Genomic DNA, 23,112 nt, shown 5'->3' on the forward strand with positions numbered 1-23,112 from the left:
TTTTACCTTCCTTTGTCTCTCTCATCCTCATCAATTTTATCTTCAATTCTCCTACTTTATCTTCTCATGATACATTTCCCTCTTGATCCCCCCTACAATTCTCTCTCTCTCTCTCTCCTTGCTGGTCTGTATTATTCTCATTTCAATTCACATCTTTCCATCCTACCCACTCTTTGCATCTGACCTTTCTTTTTCACTATTTCGCCCATCTTCTCTAATATTCTCCTTCCTTCTCTGTCTCTATCAATTTCTTCTCTCTATTACACTGTCTTTCTCACTACTCCTCTCTCTCCCTTATCTATGGCTGCCTGTCTGTCTATTCTTTGCCTATTTCGCCTTTATTTCTCTATATTCTTTCTACTACCAATGTCTTTGTCTTATCTATTTAGCCAGCTTTCTGTCTATCTATCTATCTATCTATCTGTCTGTCAATCTGTCTATCTATCTATCTATCTATATCTATCTATCTATCTATTTATCTATCTATCTATCCATCTATCTATCTATCTATATCTATCTATCTATCTATCTATCTATATCTATCTATCTATCTATCTATCTATCTATCTTTCTATATCTATCTATCTATCTATCTATTTATATGGATTCTTAGCATTATACTTCGCTTTTTCTTTATATATCTTTCCTATATTCTTTCTACTTTACTTAAATTTTGTCTCTCTCCTCCCTCTTCATCCCTCCCACTCTCTCTATTCTTCACACTTTGTGTCACTAATTCTCCCTCCCTATCTGCTCTCTCTTTCTCTCTCTCTCTCTCTCTCTTCCTCCCCCTCCCTCGCATTCACTCTTGCGCGCAATGAAAAAAAAATCAACTGGAAAGTAGAACGCTTCCATTTCTATCCAAAGGGGACAGGCATGTGCCGGGGCTTGTTTGTCTTGCTTGCTATATACTTGCTTGCAAACTTGCTTTTTTATTTTTTATGATTTTCTGTTTGTTTCACGTTTTCATTTTATATTTTATGTATTTTTCATCTCTATAGGGGTTGTTTGTCCTGGTATGTTTCTTTTTTTCCTTCTTTTTCTTTGAAAAACAAAGATTTGAATGGAAGAAAGAGGGGCGGCCTAGCTGACTTGATTGGTTGGGCGGCTGGCTTACTTGTCTTCAATGATTTTTTCTCCTTCTATATCTTTTACACTTCCCTTTATTTCTCATATATCTCTTTCCTTATTCTCCCTTATATCTCCCACCTTTTCTCTCTCTCTCCTTTTTTTTTTATCTCTCCCTCTTTTTCGTATCGAGTAAAAATTCTTGTCGACGATGTCGCGTCATGTTTTACTCATTTCTTCATACCATGACTCGGTCAGACGGTATATAGAACTACATCCAGCATAAACCTAAATATTGATGCTTCTCTTACAGAATCTACTGCGCTATGTTTCGACTTCATCTCCATGCATGTATTAAAATAAGTCGCGTTCAAAACTGCCTCAATCGACTTTGTCTTTCGTTCTTCCACAGCCGAAATAACAAATCTTATTCTCATTCAGTTGATTACATCTAATTTCTTTTCAGTGTTGTATATCGGGAGGGTCATTATACTAATAATAAACATATGTACTGGTTTTATTTCATTTCTTCGTTTGGGGGGGGGGGGGGCTTTTTTTATAGTTTTGTTGTTTTTTGTCAGTTGGTTAACTGATTGTTCCGTTTGGCGACGAAAGGATTTTGGCAAGATTAGCTCATTGATTGATTAATTGGCCGAACGATTAATCATCAACGAATTGATTAAATAGTTAACCAATTGACAAATAAAGAAGTGAAATAGAACCCTTGTGTGTGTGTTTAATACTGACATAATGACCCTCTCGAAATTTAACAAAATATGGTTCAACGTACGAGTTCATATGAAGAATCTTGCAAACCAAATACAAAAGCGAAATATTTTCAGTGGCTTTGGTCTTGAAGAAAGGGTTATGGTCATAGATCTTGCAGGACCTCCGACCAGGATCACTCATAAACTGGCGCATTGAGCGAACTAAACTTTGTTGCTTTTACAAATATAATTTTTAAGGATTTGATGGGGACGGTGGTTTCATACGACGGATAAATGATCCTTTCATACCCTAACATTGTTTAAAGAAGAAAAATTATACATACTAATAATAAATTTACTAATAAGCCTACTTTGCTAACAAAGTATAATCTCTATTATCTGGATAAATGAATATCAATTATAATAGCTCGTTAACCCTATCGTTTTCTGCTTGTTTACTGATGTTGGTAGAAAACGAAAATATCTTTCTAGAGTTACTGTAAAAATGATTAACAATGCATAGAGGCAGGCGTGGCTGTGTGGGAAGAAGCTTGCTTCTCAACCACATGATTCCAAGTACAGTCCTCCTGCGTAGCACCTTGGGCAAGTGTCTTCTATTATAGACCCGGGTCGATCAAAGATTTGTGGATTTGGTAGACGGAAACTGAAAGAAGCCCGCCGTATATATATTTGTGTGTGTGTGTGTGGTTGTCAACCACCACCGCTTGACAACCAATGTTGGTGTGTTTACGCCTCCGTAACTTAGCAGTTCGGCAATAAAGACCGATAGAATAAGTACCAGACTAAAAAAAAAATACTGGAATTCTTCAAAGCGGTGTGCCCCAGCATGGCCGCAGTCTAATGGCTGAAACAAGATAAAAGACATTCACGAACAATTAGCAGAAGCTTTATTTACGGCACATAGTATTATTTTTTTTTTAGTGTTGGTCTTTGGATGAAAAATAAAATCGACAATTATACACCGAAAGAGACATATTACTGGGGGCTACAGCAAAATAATTGGTATGTATCAATCTGTCACTTGCCCATCACCACAAGGAAAATAATCGCGCTATATTCATGACAGCAAAATCTGTACCTTCTATCTGCAACGGCTGGTAAATGAAATGAGAATGGAGATGTTAAAGCGGTTGCCAAAACCCACCTTTTCATAGGGCTCATTAGAGAGTTCTAGAAAGTCGAATCACATGATGACTTGACGCTGATTGCTCGGTTAATCGGCCGATCCCGTGAAATAACAGTGATCTCGCAGTGGTGTGATTTGAATCTGCTACAAACCTTTTTTCACCAGCTGAATGACTTGACGCAGCAGACGACAGCAACTCATAAACTATATATATTTAGGGTGTTCGGCCTCAATTTGATGAGTTCCAGATTTGAGATTGCTACAAATAGTAGCCAAATGTTTCTCAATTCACAGAATTTTGTTTGATTTAAAAAAAATTTCTACTAAAAAGACGCATCAAGTAAAGGATTGTACAAGATTACGTAAAGAATATAGACGCTGACGTGGTTGTGTGGTAAGAAACTTGCTTCCTAACCACATGGTTTCGAGTTCAATCTCGAGTGCACCAAACCTCGCGTGTGCGTATGCTCACATTTTTGTTGATGTTTGTATGAGCGTGTTTACTCGTGCCATGCAGCTTGCGCGAGGGCGTTTATACATCCATATCTGTTAACGGTTATTTTCAATACTTTTCTCGCTGGATTACTTGTTCGTTTCTCTTTTTGTCATCTGCAATTTCATTTTTGATCTTCTATATATATGCTTTTTACTCCATCTGGCTGTTTTTCTCTCTACAAAACGGGAAGTTACATTGTGGAACAGTCATTTTATTTATCAACCGACGAGATACATCTGCACCACCGGATGCTCCTGAACTAGTTGTTGAGTGTCCTACCTCGGAGGAATCGATGCTTGATGTATCGAAACAATTGTGATTAATAATTAATTCTCGTATATTCCATGGATTTCATATACGAACTTCTGTTTGTTCAAGTTGCAATCCAGCAACTTTTACTGTTTGGCCCTGACTTTTATTAATGCTCATGTCAGAACCGAGAAGCTAGAAAAATGGGTATATCATATAGAAGAATAGCTTTACGGGATCCATGTGACTGCGATAATACTGAAAAGGCCAAGTGGAACATCTATTTGTCACTGTTTCTTTTGACGTTTGAATAGGCGGTATATCTTGAACTAACGTAGAAGAATAGCTATATCATATACAAGAATAGCTTTAGGGAATCCAGGTGACTGTGTGGTGGCACTGAGAAGGCCACAGTTGAAGTGGAAGATCCATTTGTCTTGATTTCTTTTAACATTTGAATAGGCCGTATGCCCAAAGAGAATTGAAAGATTCAGTTTCAAATTTGAACCAGGGTGAGACTACGACCACAGATTTAGGCTTGCGCATGTCTCATCTTCGCTTTCTGCTGCACGTCGTGCGTTTGTTTGGTGTCCATTTTTTGACGGTCTTTTCTTTAGGAGACATTTTTTTTTATTAGGAATATCAGTAAATAATAGTGAAATGAAATTACAAATGCTATATCCTGTCGATGTTAGTGCAGAAATTCCGACGCTCCATATTACAGGAATGGAAGGCAAGGCAACAGTAAGTAATAGTCCAATGAAATTACAAATGCTGTGTCCTGTTTCCTAGTCCTGTATGTGTGTATTATATAAGAGAAAAACATGTAACAATTGAAGTAGAAAAAAGATGGATTTCATATACAAACTTCTGTTTGTTCTTCAAGTTGCAATCCAGCAACTTTTAGTGTTTGGCCCTGACTTTCATTAATGCTCATGGCAAAAGAAAGTGGGAAGCTGTAAGGGCTTAAATTTGGATGGGACATTAGATGGTATAACTGGTATGCGAGGTACGAAGACAGTGTCACGTTTACCGCAAAGCAGTGAGAATATTTGCCTCAATGCAGTTCCTCATAAGTTTGTGCACAATTAGTATTACCTCCCTTGAACCAGTTACTTTCACTTTATGGGACAAACAAACACACAAACGGACAAAATTTTTCTTTTATATATATATATAGATATATCGTTGCTGTTATGCAAAAAATGTCGTAAGTCCAAAATGTTGCTTTTTCAGAAAACGAAAATGTAGTTTCATCATTCCATTTCTTTTTACATTATCAACAGTTTCAGCTTAACAATTGTACTTTGTTGGGTGCATAAAATCGTAACTCCATGCATGTATGATATTTTTAGTCGGAAATATTTTTGAAAAACTGTCGTATGTGGGGCTTACTACACTTTTGAAAAATGCTAAACCGTTGTACTACACTTTGACAATTTTCATCTGAAGCAGCTGGAGATATGATAGTTTGATCAAAAGAACCGACTATTGCAAGCAAAATTAAATATTGAAAAAAAAACGCATTCGGCCAAATTTAGTTTTGACATACATACATATATATAACGATATATGTGTGTGTATGTTGTGTCTGTGTTTGCTCCCCCCCTTGACAACAGATGCTAGTGTGTTTACGTCCCCGTAACTTAGCAGTTTGGCAAAAGAAACCGATATAATAAGTACTTGGGTCGATACATTCGACTAAAATTTTAAGGCGGTGTCTTAGCATGGCCGCAGTCTGATTACCGAAACAAGTAAAAAAATGAACGATATACAAGGTTTTGTAATCTGAGGTAGGGTCTGTGAAAACACAGGATGGTCACAGATAGAGTGCCTGTGATCGTAGATCTGCTCGACCAGGACGTACGTGAGCCAATCAGCAACAATAATGAGTAGACAGGGAAAAGACTGGAGGATAAAAAAGACTTGAGAGTACGACGTGTCCGGACTATCAAACTGCATCACGTACGATAGCTGCTATCTTGGTCTCGGCTGATACCGCCAACTGGACGCTCGAAGGAAGGTGAGGCTTGTTTTCTCTGTACGGTAGCAGTGTTGAAAGAGTGCATATGGAGGACAAGAATGGAAGGTTTTGTGACAGGGTCCTATATATCCGGCCCCGGTTTGCTGAGTTACTTCAGATATCATCTGAAAAGCAAGATGGGGCTGGAAAAGAGGACACTGTCAGCTAGAGTATATGAGCAAAGATGGAAGGAAGTGATGAAAAAGGTGGGTGCTAGTTGCCCAAATTAACCATCGAAGAAATAAAAAGTGATCTGCTGGGCCTTATAGGCTGCTCGGTTAGAGAATTGAATTTCTGTATTATTTTTAAAATAAGAACAAAAAACTGATCTGTTCAAGTTCTCAATTTTATTGCAAGTTCTCATTTGTAATTTATTAAATTGTACATAATAGTTAAAATCAAATTGTAAAGAAGCACGATCTCATTCCTTCTGTGTAATTGTCTGTCCTGTGCCGTCCTCATCTATGTTTGATCTGTAGTGATCATAATAAAGATTTTAGCTACTATCTTGGTCTCGGCTGCTTCCCACAACCGTCCGGTTTCGAACCTCCATCACTTAAACGTTCCCAATCCACTTGTTTCTCCATCCATCTCTCGTTATCCTTGTTGCAGCTAACGTTCCTTTTCTCCGCACTAATTGTGTAGCCAATCCAAAATATACAAAATATACAAGTATACGAAGTTTGAAAGTGTTTCGGTACCAAAACACTACATAAAACATTAATGAAAAATGTTGCCCGTCAAACCAAAAAGATCCCCCTAACCGCAATCCTAAAACTAACCCTAACTCTAAAACCCGAACCCTAACCCTAAAACCCTAAAGCTAAAACCAGTACAAACGCACGAACGATGTCATAAATAAGAGTAACACGGGTAGTTGTTGTTGACAAACGGCACTAATTTTATTCAAGGGAAAAGATCCCATGACACCGTTGTTTATATTCCACGGCATTAAATGTTTTCACCTCAATAGACGTCAGTGATTGGTTGAAATTACCGAAATACGACAACTTTTTACATGAAATAACTTCGAATATGAAAATTTTTTATCTGTTCTATAATACAAAATATACAAGTATACGAAGTTTGAAAGTGTTTCGGTACCAAAAGCACTACATAAAGCATTAATGAAAAATGTTGCCCGTCAAACCAAAAAGATCCACCAATCCTTCTTTCCTAGAACATCATCATCAACCCCTTGGTATTACTGTTATAGAACCGATTATTCGGTTTTGATGGCATATAAGTGACCAAGATCACAACCTTGTTCATTGAAAGAGACAACAGCATGTCGCAGGGTTACTCTTTTACAGCTGATTGGACTAGAGCAACGTGAAATGAAGTGTTTTGTTTATGAACACAACTTACCACGGAGATCTGGAATCGACCCCACGATCTTGCGATCGTGAGTACAACACCCTAACCACTGCAATCTCCCACTCTGCCCATGTCTTTCCTACAGGCGTTGGCTTGCAACAGTTTATCTCTCCTCTCTGTGGAGGCGCAATGGCCCAGTGGTTAGGGCAGCGGACTAGCGGTTTCGATTCCCAGACCGGGCGTTGTGAGTGTTTATTGAGCGAAAACACCTAAATCTCCACGAGGCTCCGGCAGGGGATGGTGGCGAACCCTGCTGTACTCTTCCACCACAACTTTCTCTCACTCTTACTTCCTGTTTCTGTTGTGCCTGTAATTCAAAGGGTCAGCCTTGTCACACTGTGTCACGCTGAATATCCCCGAGAACTACGTTAAGGGTACACGTGTCTGTGGAATGCTCAGCCACTTGCACGTTAATTTCACGAGCAGGCTGTTCCGTTGATCGGATCAACTGGAACTCTCGACGTCGTAAACGACGGAGTGCCAACAACATCTCTCCTCTCATTATTTCTTTCTCGTTTTTTTTCTCTCTTTTTCAATTTTTCCCTCTCCCTCTTTCTAATTTTCTCTTTCCCTCAATTTCAATTATTTTTCTCATTTCTGTCTCTCTCTTTAATCGTTTCTTTTATTTTTCTCTCCCTCGTTTTCATTCTCTTTTCCCTCCATTTTCTTTAACTCTTTCTTTTTCACCTCTCCCTCCCTCCTTTTCTGTTCCCCTTTCTCCCTCTCTTTCACTCCTCTATTTCTTTCTCCCTTGCTTTAATCATTTCTTTCCCCTCTTCCCTCTCCTCCCTTGTCTCTCTCTCCCTCCCCTTCACACAAAACCGCCATTTCTATAATCTCCCATATCAGCAAGACATCACCACTATTGATACGTAAGAAACATTTCCTTCATTTATTTCCCTTTTCCTATACCACACATCATTTGCTTCTTCACCATTTGGTAAGCCTCCTTCAGTCCATTAATTCCTTCTCGAATACATTGACATTAAATACGACAAGCACCTATATATGATCTATATACCTATCTCTGCAGAATTCCAGTGGTCAAGCGAACCCCTATCTTCAAAAAAAAAAGGAAGGCCACATTTCTCAGTGAAGCCCTAAATACTTTTTTTTATGTGTGAAAATATAGATGTGATGGTCACAACTGTATCGTCTTCGATCATAAAGTCCATTCGATAATAATTGACTGACTGGAGGTTAAATAAAATCAGGAAGAACTCCAACAGAGAAAGTATGAGATACCCTAGATTAACTCATGTATAAATAACAGCTAAATGTCCCCTCAAATTGCACCCTGTTGGTTCAAAAAACAACGAGATATATTGGATAATGTCATAAATACAAAATGTCTAGAAAGAAAACAGATGGGCTGGTCATGGCTGGAATGCTTTTGAACATTAGGTTTACTGTGATAGAACAAATCTGGAGCTAAGCAATACCAACTAATGAATGAGTCCCCAACATGCTAGAAATATCAGCCAAATCGGCATAACTACACTTGTGTGCTTTCTCCACCGACTTCAGAAAAAATGGCTATTTTTCTAAATGAAATTTTCTACAAATACGTTTTAGATGGTGTGGATTACGTTTATATCGGAATTTGATGTTAAATAAATGATGTATAAAGAAACAGAGTCGAGGTGTGTGTATTATCCGACCCTCCACTGCAAAATTCTGGTATAATAGTAATCTACTCCATCTCAAAAGTATTTCTTGAAAATTTCATTAAAAAAAATATCCATTTTTCTCAAAGTTATGAGGAAACAAAGTCGATGTAGGGGCACACTCGGAAAAAGTATGAGATGCCCAAACTAACTCGTAGAGAAATAACAGCTAAATAAACCCTCAGATTACACCCAAATGTTTCAAAGTACGAGTAACTAGTTACAGTACGTCTGGAGAAAAAAAGATGTATAGGTCATGACTGGAGTGCTTTTGAGCGTAAATTTTGCTCAATTAAAGCTGACCTAGGGCTAAACAATCACCAATGAGCAAGCTCTTTCATGCAAGAAATAACAACAAAATCGACCTCAAACCATACGTTACTGTCATAAAAAAGGAAGGTCGTATTAGATAATGTGACCCCTTGATGTTCGATGCACGATGTCTTAGTAAAAGACAGGATGGTCGCGTCTGGAACATCTTTGATAATAGTTCTGCTAGGTCAACAAACATGGTTCCTACCATGTCGTCTGCTTTCAATATTGATTTTTTTTTTAGTGATTATGCAGAAAATATTGATTAACAGACAATTGTTTTTGATTGATAATTTATAGTTTTTACATCTCTCGTTTCTTCATTAATTTATTTTTAAACCTTCAATATTTTTCTTCTTTCTCTCTCTTTCTTTCTGTCACATTGTCTTTCGCTCCCTCTGTCTATTTCTATGTCTTCTCTCTCTCTCTCTCTCAATCTGTCTGCCTGTCTCTATCTCCTTATCTCGCCGTCTACCTTTCTCCTGGCTGTCCTTCTCTTCTTCTATCTGGAACCCTTTGGAAGCATCTACGTGATCACCAGTTCCGCCTCGAAATAGCTGCCAAATCCCATTCCTCAAATCATAAAAAAAGAAGGTCACACAGGAAGGATAATATAAGTCCTAGACACATTATGTCAAAAAAGATGGGATGGCACGGTTGGCACGTTTGATAAAGGAAGAAAGCCCTGGAAGCTAAACGAGTGGCCGCTAGTTGGTTACTCATCATACTAGAAATAACAGCCAAATTTCCTTCATATCTTACCTTACTGTCTTTATAAAAAAATATATTAATATGAACCTAGTTATACTGTGTGAAATAAAAATAAGACAGGATGGTCACAATTGGAGTCGCGTCTTTCATCGTGCTTTTCTGCTCGATCAGAGCTGGCCTAGGGCTAAATAACAGCAGCAACAATCGCTCTCCTACCCATCACCTCAGTTTTTTTTTTTCAATCAAAGTTTATCAATCGATAAATAATGGTTTTGTTGATAATATCTTCTTTTATTTCTAATCTGTGTTCCTTTCATTTCCACAATTAAAATATAATTATTTTCAGCTTGATTAGCTTCTGAAGACTTTCCATTAGGTCTTCATTTTTAACCCTCAAGTCAGCTAATCGTTGATCCGGCAGACGTTCAGACAAAGACGTTCCAACCCTGATCATCCCGTCTGTACTTACTGTTCATAATGGATCTAGAACCATTTTATCCAATCTATCAGTCATTCCTTTTTAAGTTAGTACGATGTGATTTATGAGCAATTTGGCTGCTATTTTTAGTTGGTTAAAGCTCCTATGTTTGTACTAATGTTGTTTAGCTCTGTATCAGTCCTGTTCGAATAGACAACCTATAAACAGGGATATTCCAACCGTGACCATCTCGTTGTTTCAAATATTGTGTGTCTATCTGTACATTATTCACTGTCCTCTTTTTTAAGCCAGTAAGGTGTGATTTAAGGCAGATTTGGTTGTTATTTCTAGCATATTAGCTTCTATGTGGTTAAGAGAGGGAGAAAGAAAGGATAAAGAGATTGATGAAGGTTTTAAAATAGTTAATTTAATTAAAGAAGAAATGAAGGAGGAATGTTAAGAAGATTAATCATCAATCAAAAATGATTGTTAATAAATTTCTTCTTCAATCACAAAAAAAAATCAATCATGTTGATCAGATGTATCAATTAGACATGATGGGAGCCATGTTTGGTTTTGTATGACCATAGATCAGTCTTGATCCAGCATGTTTGTTGAACAGCTAAGTCCTGGGTTTTAAAATAATTAATGAAAAAAATGAAGGAGAAATGTAAGAAAATTAATCATCAGTCACAAATGATTGTCTGTTTATCAATAAATTTCTTGTATAATCCCTAAAAAATCAATAATGTTGAGATCAGATGTATCATTTAGACATGATGGGAGCCATGTTTGGTTTTGTATGGCCCTAGGTCATCTTGATCCAGCAGGTTCATTGAACAACTAAGTTTGGTCCATAGATCCCCACCACTCCAAATATGTCAACCATTCCACAGTATGCTCCGTTGGATGTGTAATGTCAATGTGAATACCCGTCAGAGTGTAAGTATCTTGAGAGAAAAGCTGAACATTAGAAGCATCAGTTGTGGCGTGCAAGAGAGACGATTGCGCTGGTATGGACATGTGGTGAGAATGGAGGAGGATAGCTGCGTGAAAAAGTGCCACACCCTAACAGTTGAGGGAACCCGTGGAAGAGGTAGGCCCAGGAAGACCTGGGCTGAGGTGGTGAGGTAAGACCTTCGTACATTGGGCCTCACCGAGGCGATGACTACGGACCGAGACCTTTGGAAATGGGCTGTGCGTGAGAAGACCCGGCAAGCCAAGTAAGATCGTTGCCAGTGCCCCTGGACTGGTTCTTGTGCGGGTGGCACATGAGATGCACCATTTTGAGCGTGGCCGTTGCCAGTACCGCCTGACTGGCTCCTGTAGGATTTTCGAGCGAGATCGTTGCCAGTGCCCCTGGACTGGCTTGTGCGGGTGGCACATAAAAGACACCATTTCGAGCGTGGCCGTTTTCGTGCGGGTGACACGTAAAAGCACCCACTACACTCTCTGAGTGGTTGGCGTTAGGAAGGGCATCCAGCTGTAGAAACTCTGCCAAATCGGACTGGAGCCTGGTGTTGCCATCCGGTTTCACCAGTCCTCAGTCAAATCGTCCAACCCATGCTAGCATGGAAAGCGGACGTTAAACGATGATGATGATGATGATGATGATTCCACCTCTTCCCAAGTAATATTAGAACCCACAAATAATGTGTACTCTGATATATCAAAATTGTCATTATTGTTTAACCTCATGTCATCCATTATTGGGTAGATCTATGATTAAAGATGTTTCAATCTTGAAACCTCACATCTTTTATATTCCCCCCCCCCCAAAAAAAAAACATTCCCCCCCCATTTAATGTTAATTATATACATTTTTACTTTTCAGTTTGTTGTCATCAACCGAGAGAATACCATAATATTTTGATTTTTTTATGTGGTACAATAACTTATTTGATTTTGCTTGATGGTCACATCTGGCTGGATCACAACAGCACACATGCACCATTGCTGTGTGGTTAAGAAGTTCACTTTGCAATGATGTGGTTTCAGGTTCAGTCCTACTGCGTGGTATCTTCAGCAAATATCTTCTACTGTAGCCCTGGATTGACTAATGCCTTGTGATTAAATTTGGTTGGTGCAAACTATAGAAGCCCATTATATACATATGTGCGTGTGTGTTTGTCTGTGTCACCCAACCACCATCATTTGACAACTAGTGTTGGTTTGTTTATGTCTGTAACTTAGCGTTCGGCTAAAGAGGTCTGATGGAATAAGTACCAGATTTAGTAAGTACTGGGGTTTGATCTATCCTATTAAAATCATTCAAGACGGTGCCCCAGCATGGTCACAGTCCAGTGACCGAGACAAATAGAAATATCTAAAAGAAAAAACATGCACACCACATACCACACATACACACCACACATAGCTGCTGCCATCAACACTGCAACCCCCCATAGTCTTATGAGATTGTGTGAGATCTACATTAGCCATAATTGTAAACATTACTGAAATCTGTTACACTTGAGTCTAATGCCTCCTCTTCAATTATGGGACATTAACATGGAAACCCAACAATTACTGTCTGTTATTATTATAATTACAATAATCATTGTCAGTTAATGTAAATACTGAGACAGTTTTTAATTGAATCAATCCAAAACATGGTCTCCCTTTGCCTCTTTTAGCTTTTTTTTTCTTTTCTCTTGATTCAGACCTGCTGCCACCACGGGGTGGCTTTCTTTCATCATCTTTTTCTTTCTTTCTCTCTCTCTTTTTACTGTAGGGGAAATATGTATTTATTTACTTTTTGTATATCTTTGTCCTTCTCCTCTGTCTGTCTCTCTCTGTCCAATCTCCTCTCCCTACAAAAGCAAACAAATCACAATTTCAGTTACTGTCAAGCTTTCCATGGCAAAAGTTTAATAAACATGTACTCAGTTAAAAAGTATTGAGTTGTCCTTGTTTTTATATATATATATATATATATATATATATATATATATAAACTTGGCATAAAAACACATTAATGTGTGGGTGTGTGTGTTGTAGGCGTGGCTGTGTGGTAAGAAGTTTGCTTCCCAATCATGTTTCCATGTTCAATCCCATTGCTTGGCACCTTGGGCAAGTGTCTTCTACTATTGCCTTGCGCTGACTAAAGCCTTGTCAGTGGATTTGGTAGATGGAAATTGAAAGAAGTCTGTCTATATATGTGTGTGTCTGTCTGTCTGTCCCCCACCACCATTGGCAAAAGAGACCAATAGAATAAGTAACAGGCCTGAAAAAAGGTACTGGGTTCAGTTTGTTTGGCTAAAATTCTTCAAGGTGGTGTTCCAGCATGGCTGCAGTCTAATGACTGAAATAAGTAAAAGATAAAAGGTGCAGGTGTGGTTGTGTCATAAGAAGCTTGCTTCCCAACCACCACATGGTTCCAGGTTCAGTCCCACTACATGGCAAGTGTCTTCTACTATAGCCTTGGGCTGACCAAAGCCTTGTGAGTGGATTTGGTAGGCAGGAACTGAAAGAAGCTTGTGTGTATATATATATATATATATATATATATATATATATATATATATATATATATACATATATGTGTGTGTATGTTTGTGTGTCTGTGTTTGCCCCTCCCACTATTACTTGACAACTGATGTTGGTGTGTTTATGTCCCCGTAATTTAGCGGTTTGGCAAAAGACACTGATAGAATAAGTACTAGGTTTGCAAAAAATAAGACCTGGGGTTGATTCGTTCGACTAAAGGTAGTGCTCCAGCATGGCTACAGTCAAATGACTGAAACAAGTAAAAGTAGTATACTCTTGAGGTTAATTTGTGAGGTGGGTGAGTATTCCAAAACATAAACCCTTCAGGTAATTCTCAGGCAAAATTAGCTTGACATTATGTGACAAAGCTGTAGTTTTTTTTTTAATTACAGGTACAATCCACTTGATGGTCTTCTACATAGTTTCTGTTTATCAAGTTTCACTCACAAGTTATTGGTTGATCTGAGGCTATAAATAAAAAGAAAATTTACCCAAGAAGTCCTACAGTGGGATCAAATCTAGGGCCTCATGTTTGTAACACAAACTTCTTAACTGTTTGACCATATTGTGCCTTCAAGTATAATTATTATGTTTCACTTGTTTCAAATTTTGATACAAGGCTAGAAATTTTATGGACAGTGTTAGTTGATCACATCAACCCCAGTACTTGATTACTCTTTTACTTGTTTCAGTCATTTGATTGCGGCCGTGCTGGAGCACCGCCTTTAGTCGAGCAACTCGACCCCAGGACTTATTCTTTGTAAGCCTAGTACTTATTCTATCGGTCTCTTTTGCCGAACCGCTAAGTAATGGGAACATAAACACACCAGCATCGGTTGTCAAGCGATGCTGGCGGGGGGACAAGCACAGACACAAACTTATACGCACACATACATGTATCTCCATATATGCGACTGGCTTCTTTCAGTTTCCGTCTACCAAATTCACTCACAAGGCTTTGGTCAGCCCGAGGCTATAGTAGAAGACATTTGCCCAAGGTGCCACGCAGTGGGACTGAACCTAGAACCATGTGGTTGGTAAACAAGCTACTTACCACACAGCCACTCCTGCACCTATATTGATATTTGATTGATATTTTATTTTATTGATCCTGGAGAAGGATAACAGGCAAAGTTAATCATGGTGGAATTTGAACTTGGCATGTAAAGAGCTGGAAGAATTGCCACTAAAAATTTTATCTGACATACTAAAACTATATCATTTTTGTTATATCTATCACTTATATTTCATTGCTGATTATTAACAATTATTTGTTTACCTTGCACTTCAATTTAGCATAGTTTGTTTCATTTTTGCCCTCCATATTATATGTACAAAGTTCAAAAGATTGCCCTACAGCAACGATCTGCAACCTTTTTTTCACTTGCAAGTACACTTATATTCTTTTCAAAATTCTGCAGCACACATGAAGTAAAAACATAACTAAACGTATAGGGAAAAAAAATTATATTCAGGTTGCACTGCAGCACACCTAGCATCGTCTCATGGCACACCAGTGTGCTGTGGCATACCGGTTGTGGAGCAGTGCCCTACAGGCAGTCAGATTTTTTAATCCAGTCTTGTGTTGTTTCATATATCAATCATGACTGTTTCTTTTCTCTGTCAATTCCTGTTTTGCTCACTTTAGCTTATCCCTCTCTTAGCAGACCAATGAACAAAGATGTTCCAATCATGATGTCTTTTCTTTTTATCAGATGTTTCAGTCATTTGACTGGCCATGCTGGAGCACTGCCTTTTAGTCGCGCAAATCGACCCCAGGACTTATTCTTTGTAAGCCTGGTACTTATTCTATCGATCTCTTTTTGCCGAACTGCTAAGTTACGGGGACGTAAACACACCAGCCTCGGTTGTCAAGCGAAGTTGGGGGGACAAACACAGACACACAAACATATACACACATACATATACATATACATATATACAACGGGCTTCTTTCAGTTTCCGTCTACCAAATCCCCCCACAAGGCTTTGGTCGGCCCAAGGCTATAGTAGAAGACACTTTCCCAAGGTGCCATGCAGTGAGACAGAACCCAGAACCATGTGGTTGGTAAGCAAGCTACTTACCACACAGCAACTCCTGTGCCTATCTATTCCATTATATAAAAAAAAAGCTGCTTTTAGATTAGTTTGGAGTATGTGATTTTTACTAAAGGAAGGCAATTATAAAAGTCTTCCCTATCTAGAAAACTCTTAAAAATTTTAATATATCTTTCAAAATCCGGTTTTTAGTATTCTTTTATTATTGAAGATTTCAACTACAGAAGACACATTTTTATTCTTTGTGAGATATTGTTTTTTTAACACTGTGAGGTAGTGTCCCTTCTTTGTCTTTTCTCTATCATACACTTTATGATGCTACTTTCTACCGCCAAATCAGTAAAAACATTTCTCCAAATAATAAGTGTAACCCAGTATCAGCTAAATTACTTGTGGGATGTTTTTCAAGAAGGAAAGTAGTTTTAATTTATTTATGACAATTGTACCAAATATAAATTTTTGTCCAGAATCATATCTTATGTACCCATTTGTTTTTAAACATGGTTGTGTGTGGTTCACTGAAGATTTGGCTGCTATTTTGAGCAGGTTAAGTGACCATGTAAACACCCTGTTATTGTAGACAAGAGCTGTAAATATATACTTTAGGGTGTGTGTTTTAGTGCTGTCTTTTAGAACATTTGCAGGAATTGTTCTGTTGGATGTAAGCTACATGAGGTATTTAGGACGCACAAAGTATCAAATCTCTTGTTCAGTGTAGGATAAATGAAGGAAAATGGGGTGGTGTGTGTGTGTTGGTAATAATTACTTAATGAGTGGATTTATAGAAGAGTTTTTGATTTGTTGAATTGCAATGAGATGTGAAGAAGTTAAATTTCGTTTGACAGTGAAGGAAAGAGAAAGGGTGGTATGTGTGCAAGTGTGTATTGGCTTGAGTAGTGTGGAATAGAATCTGGTCTCTCTCTCAATCTAGAAATCTTCTGTTATTATTTATTCTCCATGGTAACTTTGAAACTCCACGTATTACTGGTATTGGTTCAGAAAAACTGCTACATTTCAAATATATATTATATTGCTTTAAAATGTAACTCTCCTGCACTTAGTTGTCAGGTAAGAAGCGAGGTGATAATGACGTATATGCAAATATTGTGAATAGATTTCAATACATGGTAGAAGAAATATAGAACTACATACAAACACACTGTCTTCCTAATTGTCTCATTCTGTATATATGTGTGCATATAATTATACATATATATATATCTTATATGTATAAAAGATTTTTTGTGTGTGTATGTTCCTTATGCATTCCAAAACCGAGTTGCCGATTTTGACATATGGAGTATCAAAAGATTCAGTAGGCTTTGCCTACCAACTAAACTATATTTTCATTCACCATATTTGCATTACAAAAATTTAACATTGTCATTTTTCTTTTAGTCACCTATTGTAAACGCCATTTTATATCACCACCACAATGATAATGACGTCACATTTTCTATATGAGTGTGTTCGTGACCTATGTTAGGCCAATGACTGACAAGTATATGTGTGTGACGGTGTATGTGTCTGTCAGCATACACACATTTTTGTGACGACTGATACACACAGGGACAGAGATAAGCTTCAGGTATGCATTAATGTGTGTATTAGTTTATGTGTGTAACTTTCTCCTGCCACCAGTGAAACGCACCGATATCGAAAGTTTGGTTGCGGTCAGCATTCACTTTGAAGTACTGCCAACATAAAGATTTGGTTGATTTAACACCATTCACAATACTTGCAAATATATCTGAAAAAGAAATGTTATTCTGGTTATTATAACAAAGCAAAGTAGAAAGCCTCGGCAGCTCTTTCAGTATAATTACAGAAATGTTATTCCACTCCTTCTAACCAGTTTCAAGATAATTTTCAACAGTCCTCCCAAGCTTCTTCATCAGTATCAACGTCACAAAACCTTTTTACTGCGTTAGTATTTATTCTACAGCCTATAACGTTACACAGTTAAAAAATATGTAGGAATGTCAAGTTAATTTATATCTTGCTATAAACATGGAACGAGTTATCTTGCTTGTCTATGGTTCCCAGGTGTTTTAACACCAGCTGGATTGATGAGAAAATATTGTGTATGTGTGTTCAATATATATATATATATATATATGGAGGCGCAATGGCCCAGTGGTTAGGGCAGTCGACTCGTGGTTTTGATTCCCAGACCGGGCGTTGTGAGTGTTTATTGAGTGAAAACACCTAAATCTCCACGAGGCTCCGGCAGGGGATGGTGGTGAACCCTGCTGTACTCTTTCACCACAACTTTCTCTCACTCTTACTTCCTGTTTCTGTTGTGCCTGTAATTCAAAGGGTCAGCCTTGTCACACTGTGTGTCACGCTGAATCTCCACGAGAGCTACGTTAAGGGTACACGTGTCTGTGGAGTGCTCAGCCACTTGCACGCTAATTTCACGAGCAGGCTGTTCCGTTGATCGGATCAACTGGAACCCTCGACGTTGTAAGCGACGGAGTGCCAACAACAACATATATATATATATATCTCAAAGGGGCTAAACACTTATGACCAGCATGTTTGAGAAATTGTCAATATTGCAAGTGCAAAAGTTGGTGCAAATCAAAACTTTTAGTAACATTCTGACCTAGTTTTATGCCGTAACTATTAATATACTCTCAATAATATATGTATATTAAATACCATACAACATAAATTCTTGATTTATTAAAATTATCTCTGCTTCTAGAGCAGTGGTTCTCAACTGGGGTCCACATAAGATTTTGTTGTTAAAATTTATGTGCAATACTTATACTTCTACAATACACAAAATATTAAAAATTTCTTTATACAATTCCTAATAATATTTAACTATAAGAATACAGTAGGAATTTTTTATATACATCGAATGGCTATGGAGGTCCAGTGGAGTAAAATAGGAATCAAAGAGGTTCATAGGCAAGAAAAAATGGTTGAGAACCTCTGCTCTTGAGGATGTATCACATTAGGTATCACTATAGAACACTGTACAATGGCGACAAGCACAGTTCAAACCTGCAAAAGCACACTTTTTGCTTTATCATTTTCATGTCAAAATAAATATTTTTGAAGAAAATTATATAACATTTGAAAAGTTCTGGATGTGAACTTTCTTCTCATATAATTTTAATTAAAATCTGACAGTTACATATCATGTCAGGGTCCCTCAAAAACCCTAATATTTACAAAATTTGTCCTGTTTTTCTTTTTTTTTTCTTTTTTTTGACTGCTGAATAGTAGCCTTCATTCTAGTTCATTGCACTTGAGCACTGTAACTCTAGTTGTGTTAGAAATGATATTGTCATAATGCAGAAGGTTTTCAATTTATTTTCATATAAAAAAATCAATGGGAATAGGTCAGATGATCATTATGAAATATAAAAGTTAAAATTTTGTTAATTTTTACTTAGAAAAGGGCATATTTTCTTCAAGATTTTATATTATAAGAAAAAAAAAAAATTCTCATGAATTCAATATAGTCATTGATAGTTCTGACCACTCCATGGTGAAAAAGTGCAAAGTCACTAAAAAGGGTGGTTTTCTGACTCTACTTGCTAAACTGATATATTTGCACATGGCAAGAGGTCGAACAGAACACAAATCCAAGGCTTCAAATATTGAGTTTGAGCTAGGATTTCAGGAAATGGGCAAACTAATTACTAAGTAAAAATATATTTCTACAAAACAATGCACTAAGTTGAGTTTAATGAGTCTTCTTGAGCCCAAACTTAGCATGAAATTGTTGTATTGAGAATGTTGTTTATTCCTTCTTGCTGTTTTAACATGCGGAGAGCCTTTAGGCAAACCTAGTGGATATGCTTGTACATGTAAATTTTATTTTTCTTTAAGAAATATTGGTCAAATTCCACCAATAAAAATCATGAATGTCCCAAAAGTTTTCTTCCTAAAAAGCTTATCCCCATCATTTCCAAGACTGTGATGCAAATAAACAAAAATTGTAAAAGTCCCCATCAAAACGGAGAAAATCCAACTTATGTGGGTGTCCTGATCCAAAATTCCACCATTTACAGCCATTTTTAATAGACTATTAAAATTTTATTGAAATGGTGTCATGTACTAAAATCTTATAATTTATTTATTTCCATAACTACTACAAATGTGCCAAAACTCAACTTCTTGTGACTGGAAGTTTTGGGATTTGTTAGGTCTGAAGACACTGCAAAATTCACCATCTGTTACAGGCTTTTCATAAATATTTAAAATATTGCCTAGAAAAATGTTTTCCTTCCAAGAACCTGAAAAAGAAATAGGTAACTACTATACCATGGTCACTATTAATTTGTGTAATTTATCACCTCAGTTTCAAAATTATGACATCACAAATATATTGGGTTATTCCATAAATAATGCAGTTTTTTCAATTGCATGAAGTAAAAGTCAGAGGGGGAAGAATAAACTACATACAACAACTTGCTATAAAAGTAGGTAGTAATGTTACCTTTGTTTTTATTTTTGGTGCAAATTTTGAAGAGTGCAGTTCCATTTTAATAGTTATTTTTTCAAAACTAAAATGGAAGTGACAAAGGAGCATATTTGGCATTATGAGTTCAATAAAGGTAACAATGTAATGGAGAATGCGAGGCATATTAATGCAGTATATGGAGATAGGACAATAAGTGCAGGCCAGTGTCAGTGGTGGTTCCAGAAATTCCAAGCTGGAAACTACGGCCTAGAAGATGAGCCTCGTCCTGGAAGAGCTTGACAAGGATGTCTTGCAAACCCTAGTGGAACAAAATCCCATTGTAACTGTTGAGGAACTAGCAAAGAAGCTTGGATTTAGTCATTCAACCATTCATCGACACCTATGCTTGAAGAAATTAACGACCGTCTTTGGTTTCAAGATGGAAGGTGTTCTTCCATCAGGATAATGCTTGGCCACATACAGCAAGGAATGACATTCCAAAGGCTGGAGCTATTTGAATGGGAAACAATACTCCACCCACCGTATTTGCTGGACATTGCCCCATCTGATTATGAATTCTGTAGACAAGGTCAGAATAGTACTGGAGGAGAATTTTTCATCACAGACAAGTGAATTTTGGACGAGGGGCCTTGTGAGTCTACCAGATAGATGGAAGAGCATTATAGAAAATGGAGAGTATAATTTAGATTAAAAAAGAACTTTGTTTATCTTAATTTTGAAAATAAAAGAAATATTTAAAAAAAAAACGCATCATTTATGGGATGACCCAATAGCTACTTAATAAATTTGGATGTTCTCCAAGAAAACATACCATAGAAATTACAATTTAATATTTTCAAAAATTCATGGGATACCTAGTCACATGGTCCAATCTTCAATTGTTGAAACTGAGTGAAAATATAATAAGTTGATTTATCGTCAGTCAAGGGCTTGCAGGGTTCCATTCCACTGTTGGGAAGTCCAGTTTCTTCTGGTTGGTGTCATATCGGCAATACAAACCATCAATTGCTGGCTGCAAATTGAACCTGGCTACCAAGTACCAACTCCACACTGACTCATCCTGTCTCCATGATCCCAACGTTGCCTCTATATTCGTGTACTCTATCACCAATCACTTTACTGCCCTGGCTGAAGATGAGATTGACAGTCGCAAGCTCTTTAAATTGAACATCAACCATACCGCACGTGATGTTTTAGTAAACTTAAGATCTCTTTCCAAGTGTCCTTGGATTTCACTGCAGATAATCAGTTGATATGAATGAGCACTGCTAGCTCAACCAGATGCACATCAAGGCCATCACAGATGACCAGAAGTTCTGGGTAGAAGGCGAGTGCCTGGAGGTAGCAACAAGGAACGACGACATCAGTCAGGTGTTCAACATACTCCACAGAGCCCATGCCAGTCCCCAGTTCAAGACAGCTCTGGTGAAGGATAACAATGGCAGCGTCATCACCACAGAAACTACCTGCCTTGAACACTTCAGCCTTTATCCTCACCCACCTGACCCAATCAATCCCAGCCTAATCATACTGCAGACACAGCTTCAACCAACAACACTTGCAGACTTGATCCTGTCACCCCCACTGAAGTTAGTTCTGCCCTGAAGAAGCTCAACATCCATAAAGCTCTTAAAATTTGCACTATCACTGCAGAGATGTTGAAGTGGTTCGCATCATCAACCATGTATGGGTTTCAGAGCAGTTCCCAAATGACAACCTGGGAATCATTTTCCCCTTCTGGAAATGGAGGGAAAACAAACTTGTCTGCAGTAACCACATGGGCATCACCCTCCTCTCCATCCCGAGCAAGCTCTTCATCAGGATCCTTCTCAGCCAAGCTCTTCTCCTGCCATCAAAAGCAGATGTTGCCCACAACAAGCTGGTTGCATGCCGAATTGATCTACTGCTGACCATATTTTTGCCTTTCATCTCAGTATTGAAAGATCTTGGAGTACCACATAGATTACCACCTTTGTTGACCTCAAGGTGGCATTCAACATGGTTGACCATGCATCCCTCTGGAAAATTCTCAAGTTTGTCAGCATGTCTCCTTAGATCATCACCCTGTTCCAATGGCTCCAGAACAGAACTGAGAGCTGTGTGTGGGTGAACAGGAAGGACTCTGACTGGTTCCCCGTCATCAGCGGGGCCCGACAGGCCACTGTGGCTGTCCCTGACCACTTCAACCATGTCATTGATCACAAAAACCCTGGCAAAGTAGATTGATGGTTTCAATGGCGGAGCCCTGAGAATCAATGACAACATCAAATGGTGCCATCATGTTTCCAACGAACAACTGCGTGTGTGCTTGCATCAGTCAGCAGCCTCCCACCTCATAGCTATCCGTCGCATGTGCTGGTATGGACATGTCTTCTATCTGCCACTAGATCATCCTACCAGGGCCTTACTCTCATTCAATGAAATAACTACAGGCTGGAGAGGCCCTGTAGCTGACCCTGCGTCAAATGGCTGGGCATAATTTAGGAAGATCTCCAGAGGCTCAACATCATCTTGGAGGACAGAGAGGCTGGCATGGGACCGCCAGCAATGGGGAGCACTGGTGGACCTCGTCAGCTCTATGCATGAAGCCTCTGGCACCACTAACCTGAGATGATTTCAGCCCCATCAAGCAAGAGTATGAAGCAAGCAAGAATGTATAACAAAGGTAGAATGTTACTTGAATAACCCTCATTATATAACTGGTATTGAAGGATGGAATCTCTCGAAATTGATATAAAAGAAAGGAATCACTAGTACTATGACGTATTACAACCCATTATAGATTGGTGGTCCAGTAATTGCTTCGATTGCTTTAACCACATTATATAACTGGTGTGAAAGGATGGAATGTAAGCAAAACATGCCAACACAGGCACACACAAACTTACATGCATATACGTCTTGTCACATAATATTAAGGCTGTTCCCTTGGAAACGGACACTTAC

At 38.1% G+C, this 23,112-nt stretch overlaps 1 protein-coding gene across 5 annotated transcripts in view; it reads left to right on the top strand.

The window, feature by feature from the left end:
- Window positions 1–3,487: 3,487 nt before the first annotated feature.
- The window catches only part of LOC106883691 (uncharacterized), a 58,971-nt gene continuing 39,346 nt past the window's right edge, over window positions 3,488–23,112 (top strand). For 2 of the 5 annotated variants that reach the window (XM_089340587.1, XM_014934798.3), the window contains exon 1: window positions 3,488–4,411. In XM_089340587.1, coding sequence (XP_089196713.1) covers window positions 4,328–4,411 — 84 coding nt within the window. In that variant the 5' untranslated portion in view covers window positions 3,488–4,327. The other 3 variants (XM_089340592.1, XM_089340590.1, XM_089340589.1) reach the window with 2 other exon arrangements.

This window comes from Octopus bimaculoides, chromosome 23 (genome assembly GCF_046866305.1).
Source record: "Octopus bimaculoides isolate indiv1 chromosome 23, ASM4686630v1, whole genome shotgun sequence".
NCBI lineage: Eukaryota > Metazoa > Mollusca > Cephalopoda > Octopoda > Octopodidae > Octopus > Octopus bimaculoides.